This window comes from Salmo salar, chromosome 22 (genome assembly GCF_965601325.2).
Source record: "Salmo salar chromosome 22, fSalSal1, whole genome shotgun sequence".
NCBI classification, from domain to species: Eukaryota; Metazoa; Chordata; class Actinopteri; order Salmoniformes; family Salmonidae; genus Salmo; species Salmo salar.
The window spans coordinates 21,814,655-21,828,572 of NC_138312.1; the positions used below are offsets into that span (position 1 = coordinate 21,814,655).

General features: G+C 40.9%; 2 protein-coding genes across 4 annotated transcripts in view; one reads left to right on the top strand and one right to left on the bottom strand.

The window, feature by feature from the left end:
* Nucleotides 1-3,546, bottom strand: part of LOC106583024 (ataxin-7) — a 45,306-nt gene extending 41,760 nt beyond the window's left edge. The window contains exons 1-2 of one of the 3 annotated variants that reach the window (XM_014166763.3): nucleotides 3,521-3,544; nucleotides 3,388-3,437 (exon numbers count right to left, since the gene is read on the bottom strand). The gene's annotated coding sequence lies outside the window, so the exon portion shown is untranslated. The other 2 variants (XM_045705503.2, XM_014166762.3) reach the window with 2 other exon arrangements.
* A 541-nt stretch (nucleotides 3,547-4,087) lies between these two features.
* On the top strand, nucleotides 4,088-10,064 carry LOC100196455 (THO complex 7). The gene is given in 8 exon segments (NM_001141484.1): nucleotides 4,088-4,142; nucleotides 4,578-4,698; nucleotides 6,439-6,566; nucleotides 6,710-6,796; nucleotides 6,980-7,037; nucleotides 7,149-7,215; nucleotides 7,537-7,606; nucleotides 9,862-10,064. Coding segments are annotated over 8 exon segments (609 nt in total). The 5' UTR covers nucleotides 4,088-4,123; the 3' UTR covers nucleotides 9,921-10,064.
* The last annotated feature ends 3,854 nt before the right edge of the window (nucleotides 10,065-13,918 follow it).

Sequence of the window (13,918 nt, forward strand, 5' to 3'; positions counted from 1 at the left end):
TGTAGATGACCTGTAGCCAGTGGGTTTGGCAACGAGTATGAAGCGAGGGCCATCCAACGAGAGCGTACAGGTCGCAATGGTGGGTAGTAGATGGGGCTTTGGTGACAAAACGGATGGCACTGTGATGGACTGCATCCAATTTGTTGAGTAGAGTGTTGGAGGCTATTTTGTAAATGACATCCCCGAAGCCGAGGATCGGTAGGATGGTCAGTTTTACTAGGGTATGTTTGGCAGCATGAGTGAAGGATGCTTTGTTGCGAAATAGGAAGCCAATTCTAGATTTAATAATTTTGGATGATTGGAGATGCTTAATATGAGTCTGGAAGGCAAGTTTACAGTCTAACCAGACACCTAGGTATTTGTAGTTGTCCACATATTCTAAGTCAGAACCGTCCAGAGTAGTGATGCTGGATGGGCGGGCAGCAATCGGTTGAAGAGCATGCATTTAGTTTTACTTGCATTTAAGAACAGTTGAAGGCAACGGAAGGAGAGTTGTATGGCATTGAAGCTCATCTGGAGGCTAGTTAACACAGTGTCCAAAGAAGGGCCAGAAGTATACAGAATGGTGTCGTCTGCGTAGAGGTGGATCAGAGAATCACCAGCAGCAAGAGCGACATCATTGATGTATACAGAGAAGAGAGTCGGCCCGAGAATTGAACACTGTGGCACCCCCATAGACTGCCAGAGGTCCAGACAACAGGCCCTCCGATTTTACACACTAAACTCTATCAGAGAAGTACATTTTTACATTTACATTTTAGTCATTTAGCAGACACTCTTATCCAGAGCGACTTACAGTAGTGAATGCATACATTTTTTTCCATACTGGTCCCCCGTGGGAATCGAACCCACAACCCACAAGCCTGGTGAACCAGGCGAGGCAGTCATTTTAGAAACCAAGGCTGTTTAGTCTGCCGATAAGAATGTGGTGATTGACAGAGTCGAAAGCCTTGGCCAGGTCGATGAATACGGCTGCACAGTAATGCAGATCATATCTGCATTCATATCCAAATCATCCTAAAGTATCGAAAAAATGTTTGTGGAACTCCATTATTTTACTTATAGATGGATATGAAGCCTGAAAATGCTAATATAGGTACCATTGACTTGCATTGGATGTAGGCCACAAATGCTAAAAAGTTAGCATTTGAAACAGTGGCCAGGTAAACAAATCCAAAGCATGGGTTGCTGTCATACCTTGTCCATAGACTGCATACAGAGTACGGAAACAAATATGTGATTTTGTAATTGGGGTCAACTATCCCTTTAACATTGAGGGGGAGGATTCTTAATTAAAAATAAATAAATATTAAAATCACCTAAAAGCAGGAACAGCATCATCTCATGGTCAGAACCTGGTAATATCAGGACGTAGGATGGGACATAAACCTAACAACTTCAATGACTAATTTCTCTGAACAGGGGGAAAAAAACAGATTCAAATTCACAGAGAATACATTACATAGAATGAAGAAACAATACTCCGAGCCGCAACTCTACACTACTTGTCAGCCAACTGACACTACATACTGGTTGTTGGGGTGGGGTGTGGCAGAGTCCATGAGTGGCTTTTGACCATTTCTTTGGATTCCTCATGTCTTACTCATTGATAGAAAAACGTTTGGCCCAAATAGCATGATAGGTACTATATTTATTCAATATTATATTCATCCTATAAAATTGCCAATTTGGGTGCAATCAATTAGCTTAACTTCTCAGATATCAAATAATATTTCAAGGGCCTCCCAAGTGCCACAGTGGTCTAAGGCACTGCATCACAGTGTTAGCTGTGCCACTAGAGATCCTGGTTCGAGTCCAGGCTCTGTTGCAGCCAGCTGCAACCGGGAGACCCATGGGGCGCCGGACAATTGGCCCAGCGTCGCCTGGGTTAGGGGAGGGTTTGGCCGGCCGGGATGTCTTTGTCCCATTGCACTCTAGCGACTCCTGTGGCGGGCTGGGCGCATGCACGCTGACAAGGTCGCTAGTTGTATGGTGTTTCCTCCGACACATTGGTGCGGCTGGCTTCCGGGTTAAGCAGGCATTGTGTCAAGAAGCAGTGCGGCTTGGCTGGGTAGTGTTTCGGAGGACGCACGGCTCTCGACCTTCACCTCTCCCGAGTCTGTACGGGACGAGACTGTAACTACCAATTGGATAACACAAAATTAGGGAGAAAAAGGGATATATATATATATATATATATATATAAACAAAATAACATTGCAGGAATGCTAATCTTATCGGTTTCTAACTACAGAAACGATTTCAGAACAATCTGCGATGGTGGGTGACATGGAGCGAAACCACTTGTTAACTTGACTAAAACAATTACTAATCAAGAACATTAGTAGGTCAAATGTATTATTTGAGTAAATTACATGTTTGTGTCAAAATAATGAAAAAGATTTACAGCAACAGGAACAAAAAATATTAAGCCTGTTTTACACAATGTCTTAAGGCTACTTTTGGTTTGGTTTGGTTTGTCAGTTACACTAATGAAAAACCAACGCACACTTGAATCATGCAAATGACTGTTCATATGAACCACACAACATTGTGGCACATAGCATAATTTACACTCCATTGAGACAAGCTTAAAAGTAACATCATACTTACTCATGTTTAATAGTGGCTCATCGAGGGGAAAAAAGAAAAAATGACACTTGTCATCTGACAGCTGATGGTGGCATTGACATTGTTTGTTGACATTGCACATCCCTCAACGATTATGTTCACAAGTTCAACAATTTGTCTAATGACCCTACATTTGCACTAATTAATTAAAGTTAGCTGCTAAAATAAGGCACAAAAAAAAAACTAGTTGGCCAAGTAGCTAATAGCTTGCCAGAAACAGAAGTTAAACACGTTAACGTTATGTCTATGTGAAGTTAACTAGTTAGCTAAACAACATAGCTATATGGTAGCTAGGTATTAGTTGAACCAGTATCTGGGCAGAGGAGGCGATGAACTCGTCATATTCATCGTCTCTTCTGCCCAGATACTGGTTCAGTTATTAGTATATTAGATACTAGTATTATATTAGTTAGGGACTGTACTTGCATCTCAGACTGACACCATGGGCAAATTGACAGTTGGCTAGCTAACGTTAGCTCTGGGAATGTTGGATTCCAGATTGCATCACTTAAAACCAAGTGAATAACATGACATAACTAATGACAGAACTACAGATTCAAACACAAAATATATAATCTGACTGTGAAATTAGCTGTAAAAGATGCCCATCTCACCAAAATGTAGCTAATTTTGCAATCAATCGAAGAGTGTCTAACATTAGCGCTAGCCCAAGTAAGCTTGCTAGCTAGCTAGTTGGCAAAAGCACAGCATAAGTAATTAACAGCCTTAATAGGAACATTATGTATTTGCACTTACAAGGGTCCTGGACGTTGGGGGTGCAAATATGATGGCAGATAGGTGAAAATCTGTTGAATGTGGCAGATATTAAAGTAAGAAGATCGTGAAAAAAAGAACGAATGCAATGCTCACTGACTGTGGAGGTCTTTACCAGGTGCTTCCATGTCTGTTTACCAGAATGCATTCTGGGACGCAGACGTCACTTCACCAGCAAGCACGCACGTCGCTGCCTTGCCAGCACGCGGTTTCAAAGACCTGAAACTGGTGCCATTTTGTGCCTTGTCAAAGGGGCCAAGTAACCATTTTCAGCAATATAAATGCACCGTAATGGTGAGCGAAGAGGGCAGTTTCGTGCGAGTCGCATGCTGTCACAATTAAAACGAGGCCTTTTGACCAATCCGTTTTTTATTTTTTTATAAAGGTGGGGCATTTCCCGTAGCCTTGTTTATTGGTGCCACAGTGTTTCCAAACTTATCTTTGTTAGATCTTTCAAGACAACTGGGAACTCGGGGAAAAAAACGAGGTCAAATCATGGCGCCAGTGATCTTCAGTTCTGAACTCTAAGAAGATGCCCGAGTTGGATGACCGTTCACATCGATTTTTCACAGTCGGAGTTCTTCTTTTAACGAGTTTCCAGTTGTCTTGAACGCACTGAAGTCGAAGATTCCCGAGTTCCCACGTCCGAGTTTTTAGCGCAGCATATTTCCTTGAACAAAAAGTTTTATTCAAAGAAGAAACTGTTCGTGCTGGGCGAATGGGTGCTGTAACTGATGGTAAGATCGTTAATTGTTTGATATTACCCAATGTGTTGAAATTGGTTTCTTAATCATGAAGCAGCTACCTGTCTTAAATAGTTCTGCATCTTTGAAATTTACATTTTAATATTTTATTGAAGGCCTCAGCTACATTGTTTGGCTAGCTAACGTTCGCTAGCTACCGTTACATGTATTTGTTAGCTATGCAAGCTAATGTGCTAGGCAGTTAATCATTGTGTACAGTATTTCGTGAGTACGTGGTGATAGGCGCTACATATCTCTTGTGTTTAGCTAACTACATCATTTCACATAAGTGTGCATGGCGGACCTTTTTGAGTTTGTCATGAACAACCAGTGTGAATGTAGTTTAGCAGCCATGAGGCTAAAGTTAGCTTGCAAAGGTTGTTGGTCCGGAGGTGGTCAATGTGCTCATTGCGAACTTCTCCATTACAGACGAAGTTATTAGAAAACGTCTTCTCATTGATGGAGACGGAGCAGGAGACGACAGACGTATCAATGTTCTGTTGAAGAGCTTTACCAAATGGTGCAATTCAACTGGATCTCCTGAAGAAGGGTAAATGTGACTGCTCTGCCCTGTGTGATAAGCCGTTGTTGCTACTAACGAACGTTAGTTACTACCAATCATTGCTTTCAAGGAGAGGTTGATTTGACTGATAATGTTTATGTATTTGTGTTTTATTTAACCTTTTATTCTAACAGAGAAGAAATATTGAGACCTAGGTATTTCTTTCAAGTGCACCCTGTATAAAACAACACAAATATACACATAATGGATGTGTGGATAGATGTAAAGCACAAATAGAACATCACAAATCAAAGAAAAACAGTCAGATTCCTACACAAATAAGTCCCCAATCAATACTTTAGATTGCCTAAACAGCACCAGAACATCAAGATGAAATGTCTTTAGAATTTTGTTACAGCAGTATGGGGCATTAAAACTAAAAGCAGATTTGCCTATCTCGGTGGAGAACCTAGGGACCTCGTGTTAACCAATCCTGTGAAGGGGTTCGGCAACTCTGTCCACACTTCAACAGCTAAGTTCGATAAGACGGATGTTTTTGAAGAAGGTCTTTGTAAACAAAAAGGAGTAATGTAGAGATCTACGGGTCTTAAGTGAAGTCCAGCCAACCGTTTGATGCCGTGATGAATATTAAAACTGTCACCTGTAACAAAGGGCACTATGCTTCCATTCAGCCGCAAGAGCATAAGTGAGGTCGGGAACTGATGTTTGGCGATTAGGCCTGGCACGCAGTCAGCTTTCCAATTCATCCCAAATGTGTTTGAAGGGTTTTATGTCATGTTTCTGCGCAGGCCAGTCAAGTTCTTCCACACCAAGCTCGACAGCCCATTTCGGTATGGACCTCGCTTTGTGCACGCGGGCATTGTCATGCTGAAACAGGAAAGGGCCTTCCCCAAACGGTGGCCACAAAGTTGGAAGCACAAAATCGTCTAGAATGCCATTGTATGCTGTAGCGTTAAGATTTCCCTTCACTGGAACTAAGGGGCCTCGCCCAAATCATGAAAAACAGCCCCCGACCATTATTCCGCCTCCACCTAACTTTTACAGTTGGTACTATGCATTGGGGCAGGTAGCGTTCTCCTGGTATCCGCCTAACCCAGATTCGTCCGTCACACTGCCAGACGGTGAAGCCTGATTCATCACTCCAGAGAACGCGTTTCAACTGCTCCAGAGTCCCATGGCGGCGAGCTTTATACCACTCCAGCTTGTGTGTAGCTGCTCGGCCATGGAAACCCATTTCATGAAGCTGCCGACCAACAGTTATTTTGCTGTCGTTTCTTCCAGAGGCAGTTTGGAACGCGGTAGTGAGTGTTGCAACCGAGGACAGACTATTTTTACACACTTCGGCGGTCCTGTTCTGTGAACTTGTGTGTCCTACCACTTTGCAGCTGCGCTGTTGCTCCCAGAGCTCCACTTCACAGTAAAATCACTTACAGTTGACCAGGGTAGCTGTAGCAGGGCATAAATTTGACGAACTGACTTGTTGGGAAGGTGGCATCCTAGGACAGACAGTGCCACGTTGAAAGTCACTGAGCACTTCAATAAGGCTGTTCTACTGCCAATGTTTGCCTATGGAGATTGTGTGCTCAATTTTATAATCAATGGCTGTGACCCAAATAGCCAAATCCATTCATTTGAAGGGGTGTCCACATAGTGGTGTGTGTGTGTGTGTGTGTGTAGATTGACCAATGGTGTTTGACTTTCATTGAAGTTTACATCAACTGTTATGTAAACTCTCAAAGTGAAATTGTAATGTATTCCTTTTTGCAGATTCACACAGTACCAGAGGATGTTGGGTACATTGGCACAATGTGAATTTTCAATGGGGAAGACCTTGCTGGTGTATGACATGAACCTCCGGGAAATGGAAAACTATGAGAAAATATATACTGACATTGGTGAGAGAAATGACACTGGCATCTCAGTCCTTTACACAAGGGTTCCCGAACTTGTTCCTGAACCGAGTTTAGGCAACCCTGCATTACACTGTTCTACTGTCAGAATTTATAATCACGTCATATTTGATTCTCTTTCTCTTCAGAACAAAACATCACATCAGCACATGATAAAATATCAGAATGCAAAAAGGAGATCCAGAGGGCAAAGAGAATACGAAAGAATCGTCAAGGTGAGGTTAACCCGGGTTCACTTAAATATGTATTGTAGTGCAAGATGACTATATATACTTTTTGGGGAAATGATCTATTGTTTTTAACTTGCACAATTTGATTAGTCTTGTGTCAATACTTTTAGTACATGAATCTGGTACTGGAGTAGACTTAAATGTTCCTGGTGTCCTTTAATTTCGCAGAGTATGATGCACTGGCAAAAGTCATCCAGCAACATCCAGATCGCCATGAAACACTGAAGTGAGTGTACTGCCTCTTTTCTCTACACGGTTTAAAGGAGGCAGCCAACATGTACGTGCCGATATTCATTTAGATTTTAAATGTGATCTTTTCCCTTATTTTTCACCACAGGCAGTTGGAGGCACTTGACAAAGAGCTCCAGCAGTTGTCTCACATCAAAGAGAATGTGGAAGATAAGGTAGGCCTGTTTTATTTGACTATCTTATCCACTAATCTGTGCCCCCGCACATTGATTTTGTACTGGTACACCCTGTATATAGCCTTGTTAATGTTATTTTATTGTTGCTCTTTAAGAAAAATATGTATTTTTTACTTCAGTTTATTTTAGTAAATACTTAACACTTATTTTTCTTTAAACTGCATTGTTGGTTAAGGGCTTGTAAGTAAGCATTTCACTGTAAGGTCTACACCTATTTTTCGGCGCATTTGACAAATAACATTTTATTTAATTATAGATTTGTATGGTGTTTTCTTAATATATTGTCTGTTTGTCCCTCAGCTGGAGTTGAGGAAGAAACAGTTCCATGTGCTCCTCAGTACCATCCAGGAACTACAGCAGACACTGGAGAGTAAGTATGACTGTTGCCGTTGTGCTCTCCTATGGCAAGATGGGCTATGGGTATGCTGGACTGTGTCGGTCATTATACAAGTGGTGGGTCTGATCCTGAATGTTAATTTGTTAAGTGCGTTCCAGACGGTTTCTATTCCAAAAGTTACCACCGGCTAAATCGATGACGTTAAAATGCTATTTATTCTGTTCCATCTGACTGCGCAATCCACTGTCTCGACAGTCCAGCCATTCACTTTATAAACTCTCCACTTTAAAAAGCATCTAGACATTCTCCCATTTTAGACTAACATTTAGTTTTCAACAGTGGAGATTTCTATAAACCTTGCTGTCTGTCTCTGACATTTGCAACATTTTTTCAATATTCAAATTCGATCTCCAGATGTCCCATAGTAATGAATGTGTCGGGGTCAGCCAGTCGAATCACAAAGCATCATTTTTATGGCTGTTCGCTACCGGTCAAAAGTTTTTGAACACCTACTCATTCAAGGGTTTTTCTTTATTTTTACTATTGTATACATTGTAGAATAATAGTGAAAACAGACTATGAAATAACACATATGGAATCATGTAGTAACCAAAAAAGTGTTAAATAAATCAATATATTTGGAGATTCTTCAAATAGCCACCCTTTGCCTTGGCAGCTTCGCGCACACTTGGCATTCTCTCAACCAGCTTCACCTGGAATGCTTTTCCAACAGTCTTGAAGGAGTTCTGTCATATGCTGAGCTCTTGTTGGCTGCTTTTCCTTCACTCTGCGGTCTGACTCATCCCAAACCATCTCAATTTGGTTGAGGCCAGATCATCTGATGCAGCACTCCATCACTCTCCTTGGTAAAATAGCCCTTACACAGCCTGAAGGTGTGTTGGGTCTTGTCCTGTTGAAAAAAAAATGATAGTCCCACTAACCACACACCAGATGGGTTGGCATATCGCTGTGGTAATCATTCTGGTTAAGTGTGCCTTGAATTCTAAATAAATCAGACAGTGTCACCAGCAAAGCAACCCCACACCATAATACCTCCTCCTCCATGCTTTACGGTGGGAAATACACATGCGGAGATCATCCACCGGTCTTATGTCAATTGCTCGTGTTTCTTGGCCCAAGCAAGTGTCTTTTTATTGGTGTCCTTTAGTAGTGGGTTCTTTGCAGCAATTCGACCATGAAGGCCTGATTCTCCTCTGAACAGTTGATGTTGAGATGCGTCTGTTACTTGAACTCGGAAGCATTTATTTTGGCTGCAATTTCTGAGGCTGGTATCTCTAATGAACTTATCATCTGCAGCAGAGGTAACTGGGTCTTCCATTCCTGTGGCGGTCCTCATGAGAGCCAGTTTCATCATAGCGCTTTATGGTTTTTGCGACTGCACTTGATGAAACTTTCAAAGTTCTTAATTTTATGGATTGACTGACCTTAATGTCTTAAGAGAAATGACAGTCCATTACTTTTTCTTATTTGAGCTGTTCTTGCAGTAATGTAGACTTGGTCTTTAGCAAATAGGGCTATCTTCTGTATACCCCCCTACCATGTCACAACACAACTGATTGGCTCAAATGCATTAAGAAGGAAAGAAATTCCACAAATTAACTTTTTAACAAGGCACACCTGTTAATTGAAATACATTCCAGGTGACTACCTCATGAAGCTGGTTTAAATAATGCCAAGGGTGTGCAAAGCTGTCAAGGCAAAGGGTGGCTGTTGGCAGAATCTCAAATATAAAATATATTTTGATTTGTTTAACTTTTCTTGGTTACTAGATGATTCCATATGTGTTATTTCATCATTTTGATGTCTTCACTATTCTGCAATGTAGAAAATAGTTAAAAAAATAAAGGAAAAACCCTTCAATGAGTAGGTGTTAACTTTTGACTGGTAGTTTTGTATGTATACACTATCAATAGAAAACGGGTCAAACGAAGTGCAGTTAGTTTGCGGTCTTTCCAGCTTCAGTTTGAAGATGGTGTCAGCGGTGTTGTTGGCTGGCTCCTCTAAAGAAGTGTCTTGATTGAGAATATTTTCTATGCCGGGTGAAATCATGCCTCCCATTAGCTCATTGTTATGGATGTATCCAAATAAATGTCACCTAGAAAACAGCTTTAACAAATGCAAATGCAGCTACTTTTTTGCCATGACTTCGTCTCGGGCCTAACACCAGTACCAATATATCCTCAACACCAGCTTCTCAGGCATTATTACTTAAGTGATTGAGATCCACTACCCTTCTGTAATTATGTTTATGGATTCTGTTTTCTCAGATGATGAGAAGTCAGAGAATGATGACACTCAGGAAAGCTCCATGGAGAATGGAGAATGAATTCATCTCGGCTGTCAATGTAATTTAGTTGGGTACAATTTTTTTGATAATGCTTTTCATTTGAACAATGAGGTTTCACTTGAGTTGACATTTTGTTTTTATAGTACCTGTATGTATTTTTGCTGAATAAAGTTGTCAATTGCTCTTCCTCATTCGCTCTTCATTAGAATGTCAGTGGGGTTAGGGATGTTTTATGAACATGCTGTCACTGGGTGGGAGTGTAGCCAGGGGTTATTGTTTTCTTATATTCACCTTGGCACTAACATGACTTTGGTTTGAGGATCCTCTCACAAATGTATATCTATACACCAGGGTTTGGAACTGGTTCGGGGAACAGAACCAAAAACCGGATAAGAGTGTCATTTTTCAAGAATTGGCGCCTGAAACGGAAGTTCGGAAACAGAACTGCTATTTTAAAAGTATGGGAACTGTTTAATAATGTTATTTTATGTTCCAGGCATTTTTTTTTTTTCTTCTAGTCCCACAACAAAAATGCAACAAAGCTCCTATGACACTCGAACTTATTCCAGTGTCTGCCTGCAAGCTGAAAATCTTTGCCTGTGTGTGTTTAGGCTACCTGCCTGGTTGGAACACTGAATGAAACAATTGGAAAATATTTTTGGTTCCAACACCTTGTATACACTAGCTCTCACCACGTATTTCTGTTTTTCATTATTTTTAATTTTGCATTAGCATTTGAACATGAGCATGTTTGCCACACCCTGTAACGTGTAAAACAACTCTAAGGACTTTGATTTGAGAGAGATTCTATGGTGCCAAAAACAATGAATACAGTAGCAATACAACAATTTTGTTTACAGAATGCATCTTCATATAAACCATAAAATGTAAAAACATGATGGTAAAGTATTCTAATAGAGCTTGGATTACAGTATCAACCCATTGTTTCTGACAGGTCTCATTCCTGTAATACACCTGTAGTTCAATTGACCAAGAAAAGACCACCCACCCTAAATGTTAACAAGTAGCTGTCCATACTAGAACTATGTAGGTGCGTGCCTTCAGGCATTTGAGCATACTCTTATGCAGCCCTCTTGCTGCCGATGTCAAAGTACTCCTTCAGCAGCTGCTCAATGTGGTCTTCCTCCTGCAGCATCTGAAGCATCTGCAGCTGGGAAGCAGACTCCTGCAGCGGAACAACAGGGGAATCTGAAACAGCCAGACGCTGACTAGCAATCTAATGAAGACAAAACCCGCCCATGATTAAATGTCAGAGACGGATAGTGATCTACCGTCACCTTTGTCTCATTCAAGCTTTAGCCTTCTAACAACGTTATAGCACATTCACATGTCATGACACAAACTAGCTCAGGAAATGTATGAATTAGTTTAGGAGTTCCATTCCACCTCTGAAACTCAGCCAGTGCCCTCCTATCTATAGTCAGAAGAGATAGTGGAAATGTACAGTGCCTTTGGAAAGTATTCAGACCACTTGACTTCTTCCACATTTTATTACTTTAGCCTTATTCTAAAATGGACTAAATAAAAAACCTCAGGAATCGACACACAATACCCCGTAATGACAAAACTAAAACAGGTTGTTTGAAATGTTTGTACATATATTAAAAATAATAAACATACCGTATCTACATCATTATTCAGACCCTTTGCTATGAGACTCGAAGTTGAGCTCTACTGCATACTGTTTCCATTGATCATCCTTGAGATGTTTCTACAACTTGGAGTTCACCTGTGCTAAATTCAATTGATTGGACATGATTTGGCACACACCTGTCTATATAAGGTCCCACAGTTGACAGTGCATGTCAGAGAAAAAAATCAAGCCATGAGGTCGAAGGAATTGTCCGTAGAACTCAGAGACAGGATTGTTTCGAGGCACGGATCTGGGGAAAGGAACCAAAAAATGTCTGCAGCATTGAAGGTCTCCAAGAACACAGTGGCCTTCATCATTCTTAAATGGAAATATGAAAATATGTGTGAGAGGTTTCCAATAAAGAACACTGTTTGTGTTCTGTTAGACAAGTAACTCTTTATCCACATTATAGCAGGGGGTGACATATGTTTTTCCAGCAGCAGACTATGATCGATAATGTCAAAAGCTGCACTGAAGTCTAACAAGACAACCCCCACAATCATTTTATCATCAATTTCTCTCAGCCAATCATCAGTCATTTGTGTAAGTGCTGTGCTTGTTGAGTGTCCTTCCCTATAAGCATGCTGGAAGTCTGTTGTCAATTTGTTTACTGTGAAATAGCACAGTATCTGGTCAAGCACAATTTTTCCCAGAAGTTTACTAAGGGTTTGTAGCAGGCTGATTGGACAGCTATTTGAGCCAGTAAAGGGGGCTTTACTATTCTTGGGTAGCGGAATGACTTTAGCTGTCTGTGACAGCATGGATAGCTCATTGAGGCTACAACTCATAGGAATTCCCACCCAGTTGACTACTTTAAAATAGCGGAAGTGTGGTGGAAGCCATCAATGGCCACTAGAAGTCTCTATCATTTTCAATGGGTCTATGGAAAGCCATTTTAACATACGTTGACTGTACAAACATTATGAACACCTGCTCTTTCAGTGACATAGATGACCATGTAAAAATGGCTGTCCTTCTCTTCTCCTGTCTACCTAACTTTACCTCACAGTCCCTTCAGTTTCCCTCAAGTCCTGTTAGTTTGACTGTTCAGCCTAGCCCATCATAGCCCTGCCATTCCCAACCAATCGGAGCGCTTGGAAATGCACATCTGAACACTGCCCCTGCCCATTCCAGTCAGAGTGTTATTGTCATCCGAAGAGAGGACTTTTTATTGTCGACAGTAACACAAATGTCTGAATGTTGTGTGTGTATCGAAATAACCACAATAATACGATTCCAAGGCATTACCACACATAAGGAAATACCTTCAATGAAAGTGTGTGTGTGTGTGTGTGTGTGTGTGTGTGTGTGTGTGTGTGTGTGTGTGTGTGTCTGTGTGTGTGTGTGTGTGTGTGTGTGTGTGTGTGTGTGTGTGTGTGTGTGTGTGTGTGTGGTGACAGTTAAGAGAGTAATGGGCCTCAACATCGTGTTCTAACCGGACAACACTGTATTGAGCAGAACCTAAGCAATCAGCACAAGTTAGGCCTTTCACAGCCGACCACTCAGACGAGCTCCAGTTAGCCGTTTTTACTGACCAGGTGAATCCAGGTGAAAGCTATGATCTCTTATTGATGTCACTTGTTAAATCCACTTCAAGCAATGTAGTTGAAGGGGAGGAGACAGGTTAAAGAAGGATTTTTAAGTCTTGAGAAAATTGAGACATGGATTGTGTATGTGTGCCATTCAGAGGGTGAATGGGCAAGACAAAAGATTTAAGTGCCTTTGAACTGGGTATGGTAGTAGGTGCCAGCCGCACCGGTTTGTGTCAAGAACTGTTTTTATACGCTCAACAGTTTCCCGTGTGTAACAAGAATGGTTCACCACCAAAAGGACATCCAGCCAACTTGACAAAACTGTGGGAAGCATTGTCAACATGGGCCAGCATCCCTGTGGAACGCTTTTGACACCTTGTAGAGTCCGTGCCCCGATGAATTGAGGCTGTTATGAGGTTAAAATTCTGCATATATTAGCATGTATTTATTAAACCAATCAGTTTCTGGTGCCTTGATTGTCAATTAACAGGAGGGTGGAGAGAGCACCAAGAGACAGTCTTCATGTTTTGTTTCCTTAAAATTCAATAAAATGTTTTATTAAATTAGATGTTTTTCCTACTAATGTATACAACCTACTCCACCTTTTGAAAGTGAAAGAAAAATGATAGAAAATGTAAATTATTGATATAAAAAAAAAACATTTTAGATTTGATAAATATTTTTTTTATATAGAAAAATGTAATTATTGATATAAAGAAAAGACAATTATTGATATGAAAAAAGTAAGGAATATATGTTCTAATGGCTTTCCACACTTGAACAGACTAAATAAACCTTGAGCGTCTGACCAATAGAGTACAACAGTTTGGGTCATAATACCCATAAAACCT